Below are 24,428 nucleotides of genomic sequence, written 5' to 3'. Positions count from 1 at the left end.
TATATTTGCCTCCTTTTCTTGTCACTAAAATAAATATTCTCAAAGCCTGCTATAGGCAGAGGGTTTTCCTTCACCCCCTCTCTCTCTCTCTCTCTCTCTCTCTCTGCATTTCTGTTGATCAGGTTGGCTGTCTATTCATTTCTCATCACTCTTTCTCCCTCTCTCTAATAGTAATAGTTATACGTAATACAACTATTTATGCACTCGTGTTTTCCTTTTTTGGCCTGTTCTCTTTCCTGAATTTTCTCGCTTTCCAAACGGGCTCTGTATTAATCACTTTGAAACAATATCTGGTTTGTTGTGAACCAAAATAGTTTTTGTTGGTTTAGGGTTTGTTCTCGATCTCTACATATGCTTCTGGAATTCCCGTGGATTCATTCAAGGAGTGGTTTCTAGGGTTTTCTGCCGATGCAACTGTGGGTCTGATTTCCATGCCTACTCTGGCGGTCTGATCAATGCTATTTTGATGGGTATGGCTGTTTGATTTGCCTTTCTTTCATGGGTTTGATTGCTTTGAACGATTTGATGCTTATTGAACACTGATTTGGATTGTGTCAGAACACCTGGATATATGTAATTTGGCTATATATATATATATTTCGCTTTTGAGTAATTTGTGGAAGTGGGATTTGACTTTTGGATTTCCTGGGTTTTGGGTCCTTTTTTCTTTTGAGTTCTATGGCATTTTGATTCTTGTTCTGTTCACCTGGAGCTCATTTTAGTAGCGTTTGAAGGAAAGAGTGGACCTTTCTAGGGTTTGGGCTTTGTTATTGGCACATTTTGGGTTGAGATTCTGAAGGAAGAATTTTTCTCGGGGGTTTAGTTCTTTTGTGATGTGTCCTGTTGTGCTTTTGGAGTATTGAGTATCTTCTTGATTAGAGTTTTTCTGCTTAATTAGGGAGGGCAGAGAATATTTTTGTTTGTGTAGAGGGTAAGGATGAAGGCGGCGTCCGTGGTGGGGAGTCAGGAAAATAGAAGTGAGGACCCCATGTTTTTGGAAATGGAAACTGAAAAAAATGGGATTGATAGTCCGAGGAGTGACTTAGAGCAAGGAGAGAGAAGTAATGTGGTATTCTCTAGAGAAGGGCCTCTTGTAATGAAAGAATCCAGATTATCCAGTGGTTGTTGTTGCAGTGTCAAGAAGCTTAAATCCAGGATTATTGCAACAGAATCTGGGGTTGGAAGCCATGAGAGATTGGGGCAGGAAAAGAAGCTCAGTAGACAAGACAGAATTGAGTTGGGTCGGTTGTTTCAGGATGCTGTGAGTTCTCATGATTGGGAGCTTGCAGAGAGTTTGATCTTCTTGGCAGATCCACAAACCCTTAATGATGCCTTGTGCATAACACTGGACTCCATCTGGTTCCTGAGCACAAAGCAAGAGCTTCATGGGATAACAGGATTGATTAAGAAGATCATTTCAAATGGTGCTTATGACTTTACAAGAGCTGCTTTGAGGACTTCATTTCTTGCTTCATGTGTCTCTGCCTGCCAGAGCCGAACAATGAGTCTTGCTGATACAGTGACTGTAATGGCTCAAAGGTAAGTGTAATTTTCTTTTACCGTTTATGAGACCATAGTTGTGTAGCTTGCCAACTGTTTGAGAAGATTCAAATTCCTCGCTTAACAGTAATTAAATAAATATTAATGAAATAAATAAAACCATTCTGATTCTTTAATATTGATGGAATTCTCATTTGTTAGGTCTGAACACTATTTTTCACCAACGCCAGGTTTTTTTTTGTGATGTAGTTCCAATTAATTGAAAAATTAAAAGCAAGCTCTTCTCAAATGTTTTTTTTTAAAGAAAACTAACCAATAACGTGCTTGGATGAAAGGGAAACTTCATGTACATGGGACTCCCTATATTGTCTCTACATGCACGCGCGCGCGCACACACATTTGAGCTTTTTCCTTCGCAGAATATCTGAAAGGAATATATTTTTTTCCTTTGGTGGATGTTTGGAAATAATTATAGATCTTGCATTCCAATATGGATGCTAACAACCTAGCCATGATGCTTACTGGTTAGCAGCACAAGGGAAAACTTGATATTAGAAAATCTGTATACTGATCTAAAGAGGGCCTGGACTTTCAACAAATCTCATACCATGCAACAGAAAATTCACACCTTCTTTTTATAAATTTCAAAAGACAGATATTGTTTGCTATTTATGCTGAGTGCAATGCTTATGTTTATAGCAGGCTATTGATAAGACATTCTACTCCATATTTTGATCAGGTTGCATGAGCGTCTGCAGGAGTGTAATGGAGATGAGGTCTTGAAGGCAGAAGCCGGTGCTAAGGTTCAAAAGTTTACTGAATGGGCTCTGAAATGTATAGGTTTCCATTCACGTTGCCAAGGCAATAAGGATAGAGTGAGTCACAGCTCAGCTGTTGAGATCCAACTCCAGTTATCTGGTTTCAAGACATTTTTAGATCTTGCTGGCAACCAACTTACTGGGAAGGACTTTACGGAGGCCTTTGATGCAGCTTGCTTTCCCCTTACCCTCTTCTCTAGCTCATTTGATCCTGGATGGGCAACTGGGATATCAGCAACTGCAATCCAAGGATTGCTGGGCGTGTTGGTTGAGGGTGGTGCAGACAATGTCAATCAGTGTTTCCTTGAAGCCTCAAGGTTTGGGAGCACAGAACTCGTGCGCATTTTATTGCAGGTATTGTTAATATCATGTTGATATTTCTTGATGGTGACATGTAGTTGGCTTTGAAAAAGTATTTTGTTCTTTACGTTCACATGCATCTCTGTGGGTGTGTGCTTGTGTTCAAAACAGAGTGGGAAAGAAACTATTAGTAAGGACAGGTCAAGGAAAGATATGGGAGGAAAGAATTGGAAGCTATTCTTCCATACATATTTACTAGCAGCTTAACCATTGTTGGGTTATATTACAGGAGATTGGTGTCTTGATGGGTGTAGATGGACTTGGCTTCTAATGGCGAAAGTAATTTCCAACTATTGTAGTATTAGCTTCTCATGGATTTTCTTTACCCCGACATGCAAAAATGGCTGTGATATGAAATAACTTATGTACTTGTCGAATATGTAACTACTGACATGGAATTGTTAGATAATTTTTTAGAGGCAACTACCTCATTTCTCACATACACCCAAATTTGATGTAGGCCCCGTTTGGATATAAGAAATGTTTCATCTCATCTTATCTCATCATTACAACTTTTTCAAATTCCCACATAAATATAATAAACAATTCAATTTTTTCAAATCCCAAAATAATAATAATATTAAAAAATAATATTCTAATAATATTGTATTCAACTTTCATCTCAACTTATCTTATCTCAACTCATTATCAAAACCGCACCATAATCGTTTCTATTTTAAATTGTTCTCTTGCCAGGATTGAGATTGATTTGAAGGAATCTTTGAAAAGCAATTTGTGAGAACTACAAGACGTAAATATCAATTATTTTGGGTTTGGTCCTTTGTTTTTTTTCTTCTTTTCCTTTCCCTTGAAAAACAGTTGGTGTTTCTAGTACTATTTGTTTAGAAAGTAAAGGGTTCTTGCAAATAAATGTTTTTCATATTTTCCTGATACTACCTAATAATCGTGGGTCATGCCATGTGTGATTTACTTCTTCTCAGAATAAATGGTCCTGCTTTCAAGTTTCTGAATGGTTGAAAGGGTTGCATAGATTATTCAAATATATGATTTTGTATATGTTGCTTTCAGGCTGTGTTGGGATGTTGAACTGAGTTGAGTTGAAATGATAAAATATTGTTAGAATATTATTTTTAATATTACTATTATTTTGAGATTTGAAAAAGTTGAATTGTTAATTATATTTTATGTTGGAATTTAAAAAAGTTGTAATAATGAGTTGAGATGGGTTTATGAACCAAACGAAGCCTAAATCTTTATAGCAAACTATTAGCACCACAAAAATTAAAGCTTTCCTTCATGGACAGCTCATTTGCCAAATATAGAGGGAAAGGGCGGGTGAGGGATGCCTTTGGGCAGAGTCTCTGTTTGACATTTAAAGCGATAAAGCTTTCCTACCTGGACAGCTCATTAGCGAGGAAACTGGAGGGGATTCCTTTTTTTTTTGATAAGTAGAGGGGATTCCTTTCTGGGGAGTCCTATTAGATTTTTCAAGTAATCCGGTTCATATCTACATGTTTTTTTTAATAATTGGTATGGAGCTTGTCATCATAATCCCTAAACATGCATACGTTATGGAATTTATCCTCATGATATTAACCTTTCCATTGGCGGTCATACTTACTGCATATAGTGATTCTAACAAGCGGGTCTAACATGTAATTTCTGTGGTCCAGAGTTTAAACAATTCCATTTTGTAAAAGGTATCTCTGCACGATAGCTTCATTGTTTCTTTCATGGGTGGGATGCTTGACATGGATTGATATGCTTGATCTTTTTAATTTATTTGAATGGGGTGCTTCTTCTACAGACGTGCACATGAAAATGCTTTTTATCTTTAGGTTTCACTTGCAAAAATATGCATCCTGTTACTGCCTATAAAAAAAAATATGTATCCTATTCTGTCTGTTTCCTTGTATATGATCTGTTTGTATGTGTAGTTTGTTTCTTTGACATCTCTCTCTCTCTCTCTCTTCCCTCTATCTTGGATTATATCTGCAGATTGCCCAAAGAAACAGCCTGGATGTTGATGTTGACCTTGCTTTAGGCTTTGCCTCCCACTACTGCAAGATCGGCACAATGGAATGTCTGGTGGAAGAGGGTAATGCCGTTGCTTTCTTGGGTCCTTTGATGAGAGCTGCTGAGAGGGGTTGTCTGCAAGTTGTCGAGTGGTTTGTGAAAAGGCAATGCCGAGACATGGAGCTTTGTCTTGCCCTCACAGCTGCCACTTCAAGCAGTCAAGTAGGTATTGCCGCCTATCTTCTCCCTCACGTTCCTCAGCACGTACTTGCAGCACTCAGCATCGAGATTCTCAAGGCTGCTGGTGAACGGAGTGGTGGGTCCCTTGATGGTGTAGCATTTCTTCTCCGCTCAGACTTCTTGGGTGATCCAGCAGCTACCTATGCTGTTGCAGACAGTATTGCAAGGTCTGATGATGAGGCTGTAGCGCCTGAGCTAAGGTCATTTCTTCAAGAGAATTGGTCAGAGGCAGCTTTCTTGGATGGACAAAGGCAAGGACGAGAACATTACATGAACCTTGTGAGGATTTTGAAGTGGGGTGGATCTCCTATATGTTTAAGAGATCTTCCAGGCCCTCTGAGGGTGGCAATTGCTTACCTGCCAGTGTATAGGGAATGTATAAAGGCAGGTGGCCGTTTGATGTCCCAGAGGCTAAGAGGCCAGTTTGTTGAAGCAGTTAGAAGGCTTGGAGGAGGGGTGCTAGAAGAGGTGAACCAGGGCAGAGAACTCCTGGCTGTTTTGGAGCATCATCTTCCTCCATTTTTGGTCCAAGATTTTGCCCGCGGATCTATATGATTTTTGGTTCAAACCTATATGTGCCATAGATAAGTAATAATATGCTCTCTTGCTGAGGTCTAGTGATGGAAGTTATCAAGGTTTGCCAATTTTCTTTCCATCATATGTGGGTTGCCTTTCATCTTAAGGTCTCCCTGCACACTTCATATGTGGCATGTAATGTATAATCTTAATTAATATCGCATGTGCAAGTTGATCCGTGGTGTATGACACAGTTCAACTATTCTCAAAGGTGTTGGAAATATAATGGTTGTGTATATTGGCTATAGCATTGACCTCCTCTCCCTCTCTTAAGCTCTCTTAAAATTTTTTTTTTTCCTGAGTGTTTTATATTCTCCTCTTCTCTTTCTTCTTCACCGTCCACCGTCTTGAAACTTACAAATTTGTATTGGTTTCTGTGAGAGGGATTCAAAAGCACAAAACGAGAAATTTTACATATAATCTAATCTTAGCAAATCCAGACCCAGAATCTTGCATGTGACCGCCCAATCTTCTCCTTAATCGAGCAAATCTACATTCTGTGGAAAAAAACAATACGGTTTGTCGTTCGAAATTGCCCATAAATTGTCAGTCTAGCAAAAGAAAATGGACATGGGTTGGGTCAAATAATTTTGGGTGCTGCTGCTGCTGGGGGACCGAAATTTGTGCCCCCAAATGCACGGATAGTTTTCTTTTTTTTTTCAAAGCATTTATGTGCACACAAATGATAAAAAAATAAAAAAATCAATGCACTTTCGGGTACATTGAGGGGCAACGTTTTATATTAGTATATATTTATACAATAAAAATAATTTTATAATATAATATATCATATTAAATTATATCAAATTATAAATTTACTTTTTATTATTGTTATTTTTTTATACAAAAGAGAAGGGGTCGAGCCCATGATCTCCATTTTGGAGATATGGGTCTTGTGCCATCAGGCCTCATGCTATTGGCTTTTACGATCTCTTTTTAGTTAAAACATTTTTCTAATTTTTTTTAAAGTTTACTTTTATCCGCTCCCTTCAACACGTAGGTATGAAATTCTCAATTTATAGCATGTCATTAATTTTGTATTCTTTACAATTATTTAGAAAAGAGTAATACTAGATACAATATTAAGGTATACAAATCTCCACATTCTCTTTAAAAAAAAAAAAAGAGATTTATTTATAATTTATATACTTTTTTAAGATGAATGTGCGAGACTTGCACGTCCCAAATATAAATTCTCTTATAATCAAACACTTTTACTTCTTCTTACAATGTGCCATCCGATAAATATGTTTGCAAATAATTTTTTATTTCAGGAAAAAGAAAAATAGAAATCCATCCGTTGTCATGCAGTACCCAAATAAAAGATTTTATGGGCGGTGGTGGCTTGAGGTGGATGTTTCGACGCTGTCGCAAGTAAAAGATGAACGCAGCCCAAAAGTTATATGGCGAGTAAAAGATGTTTCACGTGGGCATTTGACCGCTAGCCATAGGCACTGGAATCAAACACCATCACAGGTGCAAATCATGCAGAATGGAGATCTCTTCAAATAATAATAAAAAAAGAAAAAGGAATATAATATAATTCTTAATTGGATCGGTGGGTGCAACGAAATGAACTCTCCCTTCGATCATTAGCTTTGAGAAACAGATTATATATGGTGGGAAGAGATCACATCCCATCCCATCTGCTGCTATTAAATAATGAAAAGAAAAAACAAGGATGCCTGGCGTTCCTTCCCCTTTCCTTAAATGGTGACCAGCAAATGAGGTAGATCCACCCTCTCTCTCTCTCTCTCTCTCTCTGCTTTATAAAATTATTTTCATTCTTTTGGTCAACCAATGCCCTTGAATGTAATCAGTGACCCTATGAAAGGGAATTTTGTCTCATCTCATTGGGGGATATGAATATGATGCCTTGTAACGCGTCATGCCTAAAATCCTGCCATGATGTCAAGTACTCACTCCCCCCAACAACCCTACCCCATCTTCCTCGCCTAACCATAGTTACCAGTATCTTTCTTCCTTGCTTAAGTTGGGTGTTGGGTTCGGTTCAATCAGTGCATGAATGAGATCGGAGGTTAAGAGGTTATCCCATTTCCCTAATGAAGAAAGACATTTCTTCTCAGCATTTGTGGTACCAAGCTGCCCTTTCATTTTTTGTTTTTTGTTTTAATTAGATGAGATAAAAGTTGAATAAAATATTATTAAAATATATTTTTTTAATATTATTTTTATTTTGAGATTTGAAAAAGTTGAATTGTTTATTATATTTTGTATGAAAATTTAAAAAAATTGTAATGATTAGAAAAGATAAGTTGAGATGAACTGTGAAAACAAACGAAGCCCAAGTTCCTCAATCCCATATGGTCTGCCAAATTCAAATTAGATATTTTAAAGAGGTTTGGAGTAGGTTTTGCCACGTGAACCAAAGGTACATGTTTTCTTTTTGAGAAATGATAGTTGTAATCGTAAATGGGTAAGCGTCGTGCAATCACTTTGAAAAAAATGAATAAATGCATAATACACATAAAAAAATAATAATTTTTTAATAGGAGATTATACTTTTTTTCAAAACGACTGCACGATACTTGCACATTCTACAACTGTATGTAGCATTATCTTATCTTCACAATAATTAGGCCAAACTGGTTCGGGCAAGAAAACAGACATTAATAGAACTTAATGCCAAGATTTTGTAGGATCACATTTCTCTTCATGAAATGAGATGAAGTGTGCTCATATCGATTGTGATGCCAATTGAATGGAAATCCACAGAAAAATAAGGATTTCATTAAACTAGACCTTGAAATTGAAAGAACATCCGCAAAATCAAATGTTTCGTAGAGGAAAGGATTTTTGCGATGAAAAACAAATGATATCAATAAGAAATAAAAGAACTGTTCATCCATTTCTTGTTAACATTGAGGCAGTTACAAAATTTGTATGATGAGAGAGGTGCATTTGCATGTTTATGACACCATTTATACATATGTATAGGTTATGTCCCTCACGTTAGAAGGCATGAAAGCCAAAATCATAAGAACTGCCAGAATCCCTATAGGGAGCAGAAGCAGCATGAATGGTGGCGGCGGCAATGGTGGAAGTATCAAGGGAAGAATCAGCAAAGACGCCGTGAGACATACGAGTAAAAGCAATGACTCTATGCTGAAGTAACTTGTTGTCAACAATCTTCTGCTGCTCCCCTTCCCATGTGAAAGGGTGCGTTGGTATTCAATCTTCTTTCCTTGATGATGGCCGTGATGATGATATTCTATCTTGTTTCGTTCAAGCAGGGGGGAAGGAACCTTTCTTGTTCTTGCATCCATAATGCGACTTGTAGAGTGGTTTCGTGAATAAATCAAAGCTTTCAACAATCTCGGATCCGATTCAGGAAGTTCAAATCTCATTTAAAATTCTCCTAGCCACCCACCCAATTCACAGCACCCCAGATCAGATTGAACTGATGCAAATCACACAATATCTGAATTTAAAGAGCCATATATCTGCCAAAGAAATGTCCAAACTTCCAGATTTTTCGAAACTCAAAACACTTGTGACGTAGTTAAATTGCTGGTTCAAGTATGCAATCAAATTTAAAATTCAGAGAATCCTCTTAAGGTAGCAATCCTTCCGGCTTCTACTTTAACAACCCAGTGTAGTGTTTCTTCAATAGCTACAAATGAAGAGCGGATTCAAAACTTAATCTTGCAAGAAAAATTGATTTTGGGTATCCCTTCTAAGAAACAACAGTCGCAACCATCTTCGACCTCTAATCAATACCACTTGTCTCTATCTGTCCACAAAAGAATCGCTACTTGTTCAATGCGCAAACCCTGAGACGTCGTCCCCAGTAATCCAACCAGACTCCGAGGTTGAACAACTGAAAGAAATCATACAGAATTATTCGATCAGTCGAACATTCTACCAAAAACAAGAAGAAAAAGTCAAATAAATCGGCAAACATCTTCTCCAACATATACATGTTCGGCGAAGACTGTCGGAAAATCATGTAATGTATTGATTCAAAGATTTGAACTGAAATGTAAACCACAACATGCATGGACAATGAAATTAAAAGCTTGACACAAGTCAAACACAGCACATGGATTCCAAGTCCCGATCCAATATTAAGACCATGGTAAGCCAAAACAATTCTGTACAATACGTCTCACACACCAAAAGAGAGAGCTTGATTTTGTTGAAGATGAATTAAGGGATTCTCCAAGATTTAAACAGGATTGGTTTGCACTAAAAACCCAATACATTAATGAAAGAAAGGAAAAATATAAATACCCAGATATGAAATCTAACTTTCTTGAAAGATGAGAGAGAGATAGAGAGATCAAACGAAGATTAGGAAAACCAAAGACAGAGAAGCAGAGTTTAATACCAGTGATGTTGAAAAAGCTACCGAAGCCTTCCGTTGTGGTGATAAGAAAATTTCCGAATGAGGCAACACGACAGACAGACCCCTTTACAGATCCTTTCTTTTCTGGTCAGTAGCCTGCAGCATAGAAAACTAATCAAGACAATTTCAAGCACAAAAATTGAGAAGTGGGTTTTCTGCTACATTAATTTCTAAAGGTGGAATGGATGTTAGATGAACGAATGGGAAGGGTGGAATGGGATTGGTATCTCCTCTCCTTTTGATACACTTGTGGGCTGTTGCACTGTATTTCAATGATCACAATTATTATTACTACTGATATTACACAGAGAGAGGGGGAGAGAGAGATCAGGGGTTGGGTTCAGTGAATTCCTAATACAAGTGGGGTTGGTTGCTGGTTTTGAAAACCGAGAGAGAGAGAGAGGAGGGGCGTGTCTTCCAAGGTTCTTCTCCCCTGGACTCTCTCTCTTTAGAATTAGAATCTCTCTCTCTAGATGAGAGTGTACACGTGTTCTGTCCCTCTAAAAAAGCCTAACACCACACCGGCATCAACTTTATTTAATTATGCTTCTTAATCCACACATTTTAAGGGCCCCCTCCCTCCAATTTCTTTCATGTTATCAAATCATTCCATTGAAATTCACTCCATATTTTCATTTGCAATGGGTCCGTACTGCTTCCCATGCTGTTTAAGAATAAGTACCTGTCCCCTCTCATACTTATTCAAGGTTACATAATTCATCTTTTCGTGTATTTGAATTCTTTTCAGATTAGTTGCAATTTAGATAGCGGATTAAGGTAGGAAGAGATGAATTGAAATAAAAATTAAATATAATATTATTATTATTTTAAGATTTAAAAAAATTAAATTATTTATTATATTTTTATGTAAAAATTTAAAAAAATTATAATAATGAGATGAGATAAAATAGTTATTATATCCAAATAGTGATAAATCTTTTCTCACATATATGTCAACAATAATAATGATTTGTACAAGTTAGGTAATTTGTAAAAAATCAGACTACGTCATAAAAGGAAATATTTAAAAAGTATTTTTTTAATATGACTCACTTTTTTTTACGAAAGATTTACACACATCTTTTAACAAACTATTTATGTTTAGTTCAAATAAAAAAGAGAAATGCTTTAATCTCAAAATTTTTTTATAAAAATAAATCTATAAATTCACATGTTTTGATGTGGTACATTAGATTATAAATTAAATATAATATATGATATAAAATCCTGTCAATTTTTTATATTTATTTTTATAAAATTTAGTATGTTTAAAAAAAAAAAATTAATGACTTTAACAAATTTGCAATGACATTTCTTTTGGGACATAAGCATCTCCTTTTGAGGCGCCTAAAAGGAAAGCATACAATTCGAAGCAAGGCCGATACGTCTTTCGAGGAGAGAAGATCATAATTCAAGTCCCATATTCCTGAGGGAAAAATAACAAGAAAAGAAAAGGTAACAAGTGGGAGTTCTTAAAAATGGTAGCACATGATTCATTGATATGGAGTGTGGCGGCAACATATAGAGAATGCCAAATGGACATAAAAGATTATTTATACACCACAAGATTCGTAAATTCATTACAAACGCAATACAAAATTAATAAAATTGAGTTTGATATAAATGAGTTCGGATCAAAACGAGTTGACTTGTTAATACACAATTAATAAATAGATCGATAATAGATCAATTTGTAATAACTTGTTTAAATTACATTTTTATTATTGTTAGGATCGTAATTTGAGACCAATGCTCATATTTGTTATTGTTGAGTTTGTAATATTAGTTTTATTATATGTAAAAATCTATGAAATATTAATATTTTATATTAGTATGCAGTCTAATTTTTTTAAAAGGATGATATTTGCAGTCATCACTCATTTTGAAAAAAAGTGAATAAAAATGAGACATACATAAAAAAATTAATTTTTTAAGATATTGTGGCTACTAATAAATATAGATTTTAACTTTTATATGAAATTATGTTAATTAGGTCAAATGGATTATGCGAGTCACTTCAATCAAATTACATAAAATAAGTTGAAATAAATTATGTCGAATTGACTCATTTTTATATAATTATTAAATGGGTTAAAACAAATCATGTCACAATTATTTAAATAGATTGTGTTAGGGCTTGAAGGTTTGATTGGTTTAGTTTAACATATCGTGTTTGAATTAACCTATATAATCAAATACTCATGACTTAATAAGACACGAATATGACCTGTGAATTACATAAGATTTGAATTCTCTTAAATTCTTGTCTAAACTCTATGATTTAGAGTATAAGAAATATATATATATATAATGAATTCTGTAATATTTATTAAATATTTAATATTGTCTCAATAAGGTATCGTTTGGTTACGCAGTTTAGATGAGATGATATATTTTGAATAGTAATGAGATTTTTGAGTTAAGATGAGATGAGATGGTTTGTAAAAAAAATATATGTTTGAATAGTGATTAGATGAGATGATTTTTGAGTTTTGATTTTTGGTGATTTGATAAAGTAGTAGATCCCACTTCTATGAATATATTAAAAATAAGTAGAACAGTGGCATGAGAAGGGGAGGCGTATGATAAAGTTGGAGATTTGATAAAATTGACCATAAGATTACTTGACTTTGCAAAAAATTTATAGTTTGTTTGAAATCAATGTACAATATAAAGATATATAGATGAGTTAAAAACTTTACATTTTGGCGTTTGGATACACAAATAAAACAAACCATACAATTCAGATGAGATGACTTGTATTTTATCTGTGTATTCAAACCGGCCCTAAATAACGTGACTTATTTTATATATTTATCTATCTTTCTTTCAAATCCATGTTGAATCCGTACATGCAAAGTGGGCAATTCATCGCGTGTTCTTTGTGTGCAACTTGAAAACTCATTACCCCCCATGCATCCACAGTAGAGAGTATTATATTTGGGGTTCAAATAAATGGGCGCTGCAGTTTCCAGGCTGCATCCGGACGCCGGTATTAACCTAACTAAGCAGGCCGGCAATGGAAGTTCATGAATAACAGCTAGCTTTGGCAAATAAAATTCGGCAATGGCAGGTGCATGAATCAGGCTGTGAATAGAGCCCATGCATGTACGTAGGTTCCTTTTCCCATTAACTTTCCTACCATATTGATAAAAAAGACTCAAAAGATGTGCTGTGTTTGATGACTTTCAGTGCAAATAAATATATATCGAAAAAGAAAATATATAGAGTTTATGCCTGAACTCAAAACTTAGGGTCTGTTTGGATATAAAAACTGTTTAATCTCATCATCACAATTTTATCAAATTCTCATACAAAATATAATAAATAATTCAACTTTTTCAAATTCTAAAATAATAATAATATTAAAAAATAATATTTTATTCAACTTTTATAAAAAATCATCTCATCTCACCATCCAAACGGAGTCTCAAATTGTAAGAGATAGATATATAAAATGAGTTTCACAATATATATAGTTGTTTGATTAAATTTTTTGGACAATATTAATTAATAATCAATGAATGTTGTGAGATTGATCATTGTTTTTTATCTATATTTCTCTCACTTAAATCCTAAAATTAAGACAATAATTTTAGGGGATCTAAATCTCATTTATCTGATTAATATTGGAATGATTATAGTAGATAAAACATCATACTACCTTAACCTAACCCATCACTTGGAATAGGCTTACACCATGTACGTACGTGTCTAAAGCCAGCTTTTGGCTGACAAAATAGAATTAGTTTCTTTTATTACATCACAATAAGCATATATCCATCAGATCGAGTACTTTAAACTAATCCATCATTTGGAATAGCTTATTCCCAGCTAGCTCTTTGGTATTTGGCTGATAAATGTAGTTTCTTCCATTACATCAAATAAACCTCTCCTCTTTCCATCACACCTCCCTAACTTCCCACCAGCACTTCATAATTTTGGAAGAAAAATAAGAAAAAAAAAACCAATAAAACCCCAAAAAAGAAAGAAAGATAGAAAGAAAGATTAACCCAGTTTACCATAATCTTGTTCAGTCTAAAAAGTCCGACAATGACGGATTAATATTCCAAGTTTCCAACAGGTATGATGATCTCAAGTCAAAGGTCTAAGTTCCGTGTGCAGAAACATGCACCAATGGCTGGCTGGCTGGCTACATTCGGGTCATCGAAAACCATTATCACACATTTTCTGATGAGATAAGCATGCTTGGACATAAATTCTTGTATGAAACATTGTATCTTTTTAAAACTCCACAAACATTATCATGTTAGTGTGAAATTAGCTAACATTTCAAGATTGACAACCTCGTTCGTACATCATGTTTGGAAGATTTTGCAATGTGGGGGTGGGGGTGGGGGTCATCGATTAGTTTGATTTATTATCTGACTAATCTATTTGGCTTTAGTCATCAACTCTTGTAACAACCAAAAAAAAAAGTTGAAGGCGGCCGGGATATATGGTAAAGAGAATTACTAAATCCATAAAAAAAAAATAATTTATAAAAGTAAATTGATATATTAATGTAGTTTAATATGATACATTAGATTGTAAATATTTTTTTACCGTAAAGTAGATCTGACATACCACACTAAACTATATCAGTCTATAAACTTATTTTTATAAAATTTCTTTGTGTATTTAATGTTTTAATTATGTAGTGCATAACAATTTTAATAGAGATCAAAAGGATTTATCTTGGCCGTACAAGCAATTTGAGTTTATTTCTAGATGAGAATTCGTTGCTGTTTAATTCCAATATAAACTATGATCAGTCTTGACCGTACCGTACAAGCAAATATTAAATGGTCAAGAGTATATATTGATCTATTGACCAAAAAGGGGACATTAAACATTTTTAATATTTGAAATCATAGTTATCTATTGACCAAATGGTCTATATGAACCCAAATAATTACCCCCATCCTCCTCCAAAAGCAACCTACCTTATTCAATCATGTCGAATGCTTTTATTTTTATTTATTTAATTTTTTTTATTGGTTCATAGAAACTGGGCTTTGAAATCGTATTACTTTATGAAAAAGTTGGTCGATTCGTTTCTCATTAAAGTAGGTTATTTTGGACTTTGTGTCAATAGTAACAGAGTCCCGTATTCCTCCTGTATGGTAGGATAAAAGAGACTAATGATTTTCTTCTTTGAAAGAGAGATTATTTAATTCTGTTTTTACAGAATGTTCTGTTTAATAGAAGAGAATTTTATAGAAGTTAAGATAATATATACTATAAATAAATGTGTGCGGAGGTGCCCCAAAATAGATGCGTAATTTGACTTACAGTTCAGATTTTTTTTTGTATTGATAAGTCACAACTGTAACTTTAGTTATGGAATGAAATTGAGTCTATTTTTTTTTTTTAAAAAGTAATGTTTATGCATTTGCTAAAAGCCTTTGACTGCTGGTCCAAGTTTATTTGAGTTGTCTAGTTTTGTTATTTATCATTCTCACATAACACATTATATATATATTTTTTTAATTTTTTTTAATTTTATTTTTCTTAAATTTATTGAATTATTTTATTTATCATCTATATACTGCACATTTGGTAAAAAAAAATGTGGTGGATGGTGATATGTGTATAGAGATGATGAATAAAATTTTTTTTGAGTGAAAATGTGTTTTCCCCCTGCAATTCTTTTCGACGCACGTGATGTGCACCATGCCTTTCCAGTGATTGGATTGTGGGATCCATACATTAATACATACATACATACATACATATATATATATATATTATTTCCAGCACCTTACTTTTATTTCTATTTTATTTGAAGTTTTAAATTTCAGACACGAAGAAAGATCTCACCGTCCCCTTCAACTCTCTTACTGCCTCTCCGCGCTTTGCTAAGCATTAGTATTATCTATGTATGTACATATATATAATCAACTTTTTTATATATCCATTTTGTCATTTAAGTAAAACTCCCATATTGGTTTATACATATTATTTTATTATTATTAATTTTTTGCCTAAATACAATTTCATAGCATCCAATACATATATTAATACAATTTCAAGCATCCAAATTTAGCAATTCCATATATAATAAAATACATCAAATTCTTAAAAAAATAAATCAAATTTATATACACAAAAAATAAATCCCATGCGCTCATCAACAACACATATTAACATGGAAATACAATACAATACAAATTCATTACAAAACAAATTTCTCCAAGATCATTACAATACAAATTTCTCTAACATCATTACAATACAAATACAAATTTCTCAAGAAACGGAGGAGAGAGAAAAAATAAATTAAATATATTTTGGAGAGTGCATAATTGATCTCTAAATTTACATAAATTCTGTTTATAACTAACTAAATATTTAGAGATGCATAAGTCAATATAAAAAAATTTAAATTTATATGATGTAAATATGACTTTATATATAAAGATGTATAGACCAATGTGAATGCTAGCTGGCATTTCTCTCACGAACGCAGGCAGCAGCAAGTTAAACATTGTCAATCTTGATATTTATTTATGAACAGACTCCGGCCCATATCAAAAGAATTGTCTATTTCATGTTTCACTTAATATTTTTAAAAAAAAAATAGAATATAGTTTTTTATTTAAATAGAAATACTTTATTCACAAAATAAATAAATAAAAACTAACAAATTATCGTAACATACGTTAAATTATAAAACTACTTTTATTATAAAACAGATCTAACACATTACATCAAGTTACGTCAGTTTGTAAATTTAATTTTATAAAAATCTTTTGTGGTTGTAGCAAATTTTTTTTTTTTAAAATGATTTGTACTCAAGACAAACCATCAAATTTCATGAGGGTACTCGTTCCTTTGAAATCTCTCAATATTTCGATGAAGAACGAAAACCAGAAATACAATCTAGGAGGGGCTCGAGGGAAAAATAGTTAATGGGTTTTTTCAATTTCATTCCAAAGGTCTCAACAGATTAAAAGGATGGATATGCAATCTAAAAAGTGCCGCCCAACTACATCACAATAACACGAGCATAATTATGCATGCATAGAATCCCTAAACGTTCAGCTTGCATATAGATCATCAACATGCATCAAGTTCTCAACACTCGAAGAAAAAGTCACAACTTCGAGTGCCTATTTAACCATTATTCTAAAGGACGACTACTGTGAAACAGATGACAGCAACAATGCAATTTTTATTCCTGCAAAGAACAAATTAAAATCGTTTAGTTTAAGAGAATGCAACATTTAAATAGTCTCATAGTATATGTAAGTTGAAGGTTTGTCAATTGCGAATATAAAGTGAGGACATTCCAAAATTTAAGGAATGCATGCATGCATGATGCCAAATGTCATTGAAGGTTACCAATATCCATTCCAGTCTTAATTTGGAACCCTTGCCAGCTGCTTTTGTGGAAAGAAAAATCTCCCTTACTTTGTTAACTTATGTAAGGAGAGCGCCTTTAGTACGCCTCCCCTTTGTTCATGCAAGCTGTCTAAGGTAGTGTATCGAGAGACTCGTCTTTCTTTACGGCATAACCCGAAAAGAGTGGTCGCCTTCAACTTATATAAAAATGGCCATAGGTTCCTTGACTTAAGGTGAGAAGCAAGATGCATGATGCCAAAATGTCAACATTGAAGGTTACCAAATTTAAGGAGGGTTGTGATCAATTCATTCAGACAGGTGAGTTGAAAGCAGAAGCAAATCCAGGTGCAAGGAGTTCTGTGCTAGAGTTTTGAATATTGTCATTTGTCATCCTGACTAGTGATCAATTCATAAACGAATCCTTGGAGAATATATGTTAAGCTATTAGTCTATTATTTTGAGACCAATAAACCTAAGGGTTTGTTATGTATTTTCCTAGCTACTAGGCAATTTCACCTTTCTAATATATGCAGCCAATATTCCCATTCTACTTTTCTAGTTTAGTCAGGTCACTTGCACACATTGACACATTGTGTTCCTTTAAAGTGGCCGTTAATAATGCAGCACCTGTTTTTCTTCTCACAGATGCAAATAATGAAATGTTCCCGAGATGGCATTGTGAGTACCATCATGTCTGATGCCTAAATTTTTCATGAAATACAAGGCCACTGCTTAATTTATTGTGCAAGCATAAAAATATTGAAATGGCTTATCAATGTAGTTGACATGGTAGATATTACCATTTGCCATTGCTACAATGTATATTTAGGTGATTCAACTAGTTTCCAAACTAATGTACAAACATACATGGATAGAAGAGCCCTATATTGTCACCGGAAAACATGGAAAGAGAAAATAGATCTGTTTAGATGATACTGCAAGAAAAAAGAAGATGAAGAATGAAAAACTATTGAAAATTTGAGACCTTCGTACTTAATGAAATTAGAGCAGGATTAAGTGAAGTTTTATTTCTCATTATTATTTAGCCAATAGAGCAATACATAATTAACCAATATATCAATTCATTCACACATAAGTTTGTGAGCATAAGACAGCACAAGGTTAAAAACTAAATTTAGATATTGGGTCTCAGTAGAAAGCCAAAGAGCTAACATACCTCATCATCATCATCATCATCATCCCCACCATCTTCTTTGTTCTTCTTGAGACGAGTGGTACCGCCCTCCCTGCTGATGGGCAAATTCATTGCTCCAAAGGGTGTATCTGCATTAATATGTCCTTTCAAGGTGTAACCAGTACCTTTTCCCCTAATCATGTCCCAAAGTGCAGAGCCAAAGTCCTTAGGCCTGAAGGTGATGGGAATATCAATGTAACTTATTCCATTCTTATCAATTTTTGTAGAATTTGAAAGTTCTGCACCTCCAATACTCACATCAGAAAGCCAAACCTCATAGTCTAGTGAATTTAAGCCCAAGTCAAAGTCATTCTTATTTTCCACTTTCAAATTAAGAACTGCAACAGTTTCTTCAAAAGAGAATCTCTGAAATTTAATTTTCTCAAGATCAATATCCGGCTTGTAAGGTATGGGGATCTCTCCAGTTTTCTCAAGTGGTAGTGTTAGCCTACCAAAAACAGGCACGTCTACAATGAGGTCAACCTCTATCCTATATGGAACTATGCTTCCGGGCTTAATATCGTCATATGTATTTTTTATGTCATCATAAACCAGATTAACTGGTATTTTGACAGTCTCTTCACCATGTGCATGGATTGTCCCAGCGTCTGGGATCAACCCTGAAACAAGTTTCCTTCCATCACTCTCAATCAAATAGTTTATGTCAATCAGAGGGATTGGCACGGGATTTGGGTTCTTTACTAGAACATCGACAACAATATCTGCCTTCTCAAGATTGATATGAGGGATGTGAACCCCCGCAACATCTGCAGTAGGCTTCCCAAATCCAATAGCTTCCTCAATCTTCTCGCCAATGTCATGAATGAAATCCTTCACCTTCTCAATAAATCCATCATTTTTATCATCTTTCTTGTGCTCTTTGTCCTTAACATCCCTTTTAACAACTTCAGATGTACCAGATGAAGCCATGCCTTAATAGCGACAAAATGGCAATAAATAATGAATGAACTAGAGTGAGCGCACTTTTGTCATTGATCATCAAATAAAACTCTGCAAATCAACAAACATGACACAAGCAAAACCTAGATTGTTTTTGAACATTAAAACATACATATAAATGCAAATGATTGCTTTCGTGTGAAAAATGCATAAAATATGAGCTCAAAGTTCATTGCTGCATGGATAAATAAATTCTTATGCTCATTAATGAAATTCAGTCTGTTTCCTGTAAAAAAAAAAAAAAAAAGGTTCCAGCTTCCGTTTTCATTACAGGGCTGCATCACCAACTTGAATTTTTATCATTTAATTATTTGATGAGAAGTAATATCAAGAAATCATTGATACATCTAAAGTTGACCAGAGGATTACAAGGTAAAATAGGCATTAAACCAAAGGATTAAGCCATATTTAAGGGGGGGAACTTTTAAAGCACAAAACATAAATCATAATGGCAGAGTTGAAAATCGTCCAAGTTTCCATACAGATCATATTCAAGCCTAACATATTGTTAATATTATCAACATTGCATTGAACATACACGAAAGTTTTGATCTAGTACACTAGTATCTTGAAAGTTAATGATGCGGAAATACCAAGCATCCAACTTCCAGAGCAACACTGTAATCAACAGCGATTTAAGCACAACAAGAAGAAATAAAAGAACTACAAGATGGCCTATTCATCATGCACGCATACAATATACAGATACATAAACAACGAATTAAGTACATCTAGGACCAGGATCTGGATCTGCATAAAATGATAAAATGCAAATGATCAGAGCATGAAATGAAGCAAGAATACAATATACAGATACATAAACAACGAATTAAGTAGATCTAGGACCAGGATCTGGATCTGCATAAAATGATAAAATGCAAATTATCAGAGCATGAAATGAATCAAGAAATCGAAACTGGTTACAGATCACATAAAGTGGACAATACTCCACAGCAATCGAAGATGATCGTACTATTTTTTTTTTCTCTCTCTGTGAAAAGTAGATGAGTGGTCTGAAAAAGCCACAATCAAATGTATCGTAAAAATAAAACGATCACCGCTGGAAATTGTAAACAATCATGAAAACGAATTCAATAAAGCAACAACAGCAGAAACAATCTAAAATGCACATAATTGTAGGGGCGGGAATATACAAATATATACCTGGAAATTGAAATGAGCGAATTAGATATGAACTTTGTTGTTTAGCTTGCTTTTGTAGAGACTACTATCATCAGTACTAGAGTCTAGAACAAAGAAGAATGGAGCGAGGAGCCAATGCAACGGTTTGGGCTTGGATTTGAAAGATTGCAAAGCAGGGTTGAGTAATGATATCAAACAACATATTTAATAATATATTGTAAATAAAGGTATTTTGGTAAAATGATATTATTTTTATAAAAATAACTTTTTGTTAAAACATTAGTGGATAAAATATTGTAGAAAGTGATGTGCGTTTATTGTTTATTATTTTAATTTCAGTTTCAAGTTTTGAATTTTAAAATTTTTACTAGTTGACAATAGTAAGTAAACTTATAAGGAAAATACTATAAATACAAATAAATCTCATAAAAAGATCTCACACACTGATGTGCATCTCCATCTATTTTTTATTTATTTTTTATTTTTTTTCCCTCCCCTCGTGCCACCACCCCTGCCCCCTCCCAGGCCCACTCTTAGTGCCGGTCATGGTGGTCAGGGACCACCTTAGGGTGGGCAAAAGACACCGACAATTCAAGAGGCACCGTCGGCATGGAGCTCACGACAACTCGCTGTGCATGTTGATGGTCATGGACCACATTTTGCACACTCTGTGTGTGTGGTTGACTGTGCGCCACTTGGTGGCTGGGATGGTGGAATATGAGCCGATGGCTTGTCCATTGGTCGTCTGTGGTGATTGGGAACCACCTTGGGAGGGCAGACAATGCCGACGAGAAGGGAAAGGGGAGGGGAGGCACGGGTAGAGGGGGAGAAAGAGAAAAAAGAGAGAGAGAAAAAAAGAAAAAAAAAAAGGGAGACATGGCACATTGCTCAGTGTGTGAGATCTCTTTATAAGATTTTTTTGTGTCTTTAGCAGCCCTCAACTTATAAATATAAATACATTTTTATTTTTGTATTTAACCAATATTTTAACCATAAAGAGATCTCATAAAAATAAATATACAAATTGACGTGGCTCGATGTTGTAAGTTAAATTATAATTTTTTTATTATAAAATAAATCTAATGTATTATATGAAAGAGCGGTACTACTCTGCTGCCTATTTGATCGCTAGGCAAATTTGACCTTTTTTTTCATTTATATTTTTTTTTATCATTTTAAAATATTTTAAAAAAATATAAAAAAAAATATTAACATACTAATAGTCACTTTCTTAACTATTAAGTAAAGAATTTTTAAAAAAACAAAATTAAAATAAATGAGGTGTCAAAATATGAGACAAATTGAGTGGGCAAAATAGTATTTTCATGTTAGTTTGTAGGATTATCTCTTTAGACTGTATCACTCCATTTATTTATATTCATAAACTTGTATGGAGCATTGGGCCCACCGTCTAATTTTATTAAAAATGATAAGCCGACAATTTAGATACAATTTTTATACAGCTTAATGATAACAAATTAGTTTTTTAAAATTTTCTTTGAGTTTTGATTTAATTTGATATTAATGAATTTTTAAAAAAATTATTTTATTATAAAGTGGTAACTCAATTTTTTGAGCGGTATTAGAGCTACAAAAATTATTTTATAAAAATAAGCTTAAACTGTTGTGACTTCATTTCATATATTATATTTATTTTATAATAAAATAATTTTACAATTTTACAATTTAATATTCATATCATTAAATAATTTACAGTAAAATGATTCATTAAATCTACAGTAAAAATAATTTTATAACATTACGTATTACGTGAATTTAAATTTCAGTCTGATCTTGAAGACCGATTGAGATGATTAGAGTTGTCAATCGAACAGATCTTAGTCATTATTTGCCATTGCCTTTTTCTGACTGCAATTTGCATGTGAGTCTGTGACAGAAAGTTTTGAAGGAGAAAAATGCTCTTGCTGAAAGGTTTGAAAGGTGCTGAAGCTGCACGGAAAAGATTTGATGAAGAACTGAAACGTTATGCCACGGAGAATCATGAGACTCGAGAGGAAATCCGTCAGTCATTGGAGGATGAGGTTCGCAGATTGACCCAAACAGTGGGGCAAACTGAAGGAGAGAAGCGGGCGAAGGAAGAACAGGTTGCACGGTGTGAAGCATTTATTGATGGGAAGGAATCGAGATTGCAAGCCTGCCAGGTTTTTGCTCTAAAATAACTTATGTTTTTACGAGAAATGATATTTATAATTTTGAATATGTAAATATCGTACAGTTATTTTAAAAAATTAAATAAATATAAAATTCACATGAAAAGAAATTAATTTTTTAATAATAAACCTCACTCTTTTTCAAAGCGACTATATAATATTTACGTATTTTACGACTGTATGTAACGTTACTTTACTTTTTTTGACCTCCCTTCCATACTCGATGCTGGATGATTGTAGCATGACTGGTTGGAACTATTTCGTACTAATAATTAATAATAATTTTATTATCAAGACACAATCTAAGTACACTGAAAAGATAATGCTACGTTCTCAGCTATTGTTGAGAGTTATTGTTAAATTTAGGGCTCGTTTGTTTTCAGAGATGAGATGAGATGATATGAGATGAGTTGAGATTAAAGTTAAAAAATTGAATAAAATATTGTTAGAATATATTTTTTGATATTATTGTTGTTTTGGGATTTGAAAAAGTTGAATTGTTTATTTTATTTTGTGTGGGGATTTGAAAAAGTTATAATGATGAGGTGAGATGAGATGAGATGAGATGAGATGTTTTTGGAAAACAAACAAGGCCTTAATTGTTCTTCTTTTTTTGTTATTTTTTTTACATATATTTTTTTATACTTTTAAATATTTTTAAAAAAAATAAAAAATCACAATATTATTAAAAAATATTTTCTTAATCACTAAATAAAAAGAAGAATTAAAAAATAAAATAAAAAATTTCAACAGTAACATCGAGCTATAAGAATCAGCGGTGAGAATATCATTTTTCTTGTTCCCCCTTGGTAATTGTCATGTGTTTTTTTTTTGCTTTTTTTACATGTATTTTTTTAAACACTTGTAAATATATATTTTAAAAAAATTACAACATCATTAAAAAAATATTTTCTTAATCACAAAGTATAAACAAAAGTAAACAAAATAAAAAAACAAAAACAATGCAAGCGGTAGCTACTAACGGGAGGGATCTAGGAGCAGTACGCTTAGCATTTTCCAAAAGAAATATCTACTACACTCTAGAAAGCAGGATCGTACTAATAATTATGTGGATTGAAAGAGGAGCGCTATCAATGATGGGAGACTGCTTAATTAGCTCTTTTGGCTTGGAACACTGAATTTGATTGTAGATTTAACTTTTGTATGACGTGTTTTTAGTAAAAAAGGTGATCATATAGACCTACTTGTAAAAAAAAATGGTCATACAAACCTTCTCTTTGAACATAACAGTGAGTTGTAGAACTCATGTTGGAATGAATGCTCATGGAGGAAGAGAAGGAATAACAAAGTTGGATGGATGGGGAGGATTGGTTTTAGAATTGAAACGAGGAAGTGAGTCCAATAGAAGAACTAACAGTTGTAAATGCCACATTTTGCATCGTTCCGATCTTACAGTTATTCATAGGCTTTTTGAATTTTTTTTGTGAATTGTGTTTCATAAGGAGGCGTTTGAATTCGAAGATGACTTGAGATGACTTAAGATGAGCTGAGATGAGTTAAGATAAATTGTGAATAGTAATGAGATGAGTTGTGAATAGTAATGAAATTTATGAGTTAAAGTTGTTGAATAGTAATGAATAGTAGTGAGATGAGTTGATATGAGCTGAGATGACTTGCGAATCCAAACGACTACATTCTCACGAGTTTTTATTTTTTATTTTTTTCAGCAATTGTGTTGGAAGTTGGGGAAGAAGTGGATGGATTTAAGGTTGCTTGTGTAAGAAGCCATCTGGATAATGATTACCACATTC

The 24,428-nt window shown here is 33.7% G+C and overlaps 2 protein-coding genes and 1 long non-coding RNA gene across 6 annotated transcripts; 1 reads left to right on the top strand and 2 right to left on the bottom strand.

The window, feature by feature from the left end:
- The first annotated feature begins 23 nt into the window (after positions 1-23).
- LOC109005028 (ankyrin repeat protein SKIP35) lies at positions 24-5,721 on the top strand. Of its 4 annotated transcripts, XM_035683243.1 has the most exons (5): positions 24-122; positions 330-470; positions 899-1,539; positions 2,240-2,672; positions 4,638-5,721. In XM_035683243.1, exons 3-5 carry the CDS (start codon positions 938-940, stop codon positions 5,448-5,450), a joined length of 1,848 nt encoding a protein of 615 aa, XP_035539136.1. In that variant the 5' UTR covers positions 24-122; positions 330-470; positions 899-937; the 3' UTR covers positions 5,451-5,721. The 4 variants fall into 4 exon arrangements, with proteins under 4 accessions (XP_035539136.1, XP_018839336.1, XP_018839337.1 ...); XM_018983791.2 differs by having other exon boundaries at positions 32-470; XM_018983792.2 differs by having other exon boundaries at positions 51-122; positions 330-1,539.
- A 2,587-nt stretch (positions 5,722-8,308) lies between these two features.
- Positions 8,309-10,297, bottom strand: LOC109005029. Its single transcript, XR_001998388.2, has 2 exons — positions 9,823-10,297; positions 8,309-9,312 (listed from the first exon to the last, which is right to left on the bottom strand). It is a non-coding gene; the product is annotated as an uncharacterized LOC109005029 (long non-coding RNA).
- A 6,450-nt stretch (positions 10,298-16,747) lies between these two features.
- LOC109005031 lies at positions 16,748-20,708 on the bottom strand. The gene is made up of 3 exons (XM_018983794.2): positions 20,507-20,708; positions 18,365-19,314; positions 16,748-17,023 (listed from the first exon to the last, which is right to left on the bottom strand). Exons 2-3 carry the CDS (start codon positions 19,310-19,312, stop codon positions 17,018-17,020), a joined length of 954 nt encoding a protein of 317 aa, XP_018839339.1. The 5' UTR covers positions 19,313-19,314; positions 20,507-20,708; the 3' UTR covers positions 16,748-17,017.
- Between the last annotated feature and the right edge of the window lie 3,720 nt (positions 20,709-24,428).

This window comes from Juglans regia, chromosome 12, assembly GCF_001411555.2.
Source record: "Juglans regia cultivar Chandler chromosome 12, Walnut 2.0, whole genome shotgun sequence".
Lineage (NCBI taxonomy): Eukaryota > Viridiplantae > Streptophyta > Magnoliopsida > Fagales > Juglandaceae > Juglans > Juglans regia.
The sequence above is the reverse complement of the archived record's forward strand: the minus strand, read 5'-3'. Positions and strand labels throughout refer to the sequence as shown.

Excerpts from the sequence above, each read along its gene's own strand:
- LOC109005028 (XM_035683243.1), top strand. The coding sequence starts at position 938 with ATGAAGGCGGCGTCCGTGGTGGGGAGTCAGGAAAATAGAAGTGAGGAC. Across the intron at positions 1,540-2,239 it reads GTGACTGTAATGGCTCAAAG|GTTGCATGAGCGTCTGCAGG; the intron begins GTAAGTGTAATT and ends TATTTTGATCAG. Across the intron at positions 2,673-4,637 it reads TCGTGCGCATTTTATTGCAG|ATTGCCCAAAGAAACAGCCT; the intron begins GTATTGTTAATA and ends TTATATCTGCAG.
- LOC109005031 (XM_018983794.2), bottom strand. The coding sequence starts at position 19,312 with ATGGCTTCATCTGGTACATCTGAAGTTGTTAAAAGGGATGTTAAGGAC.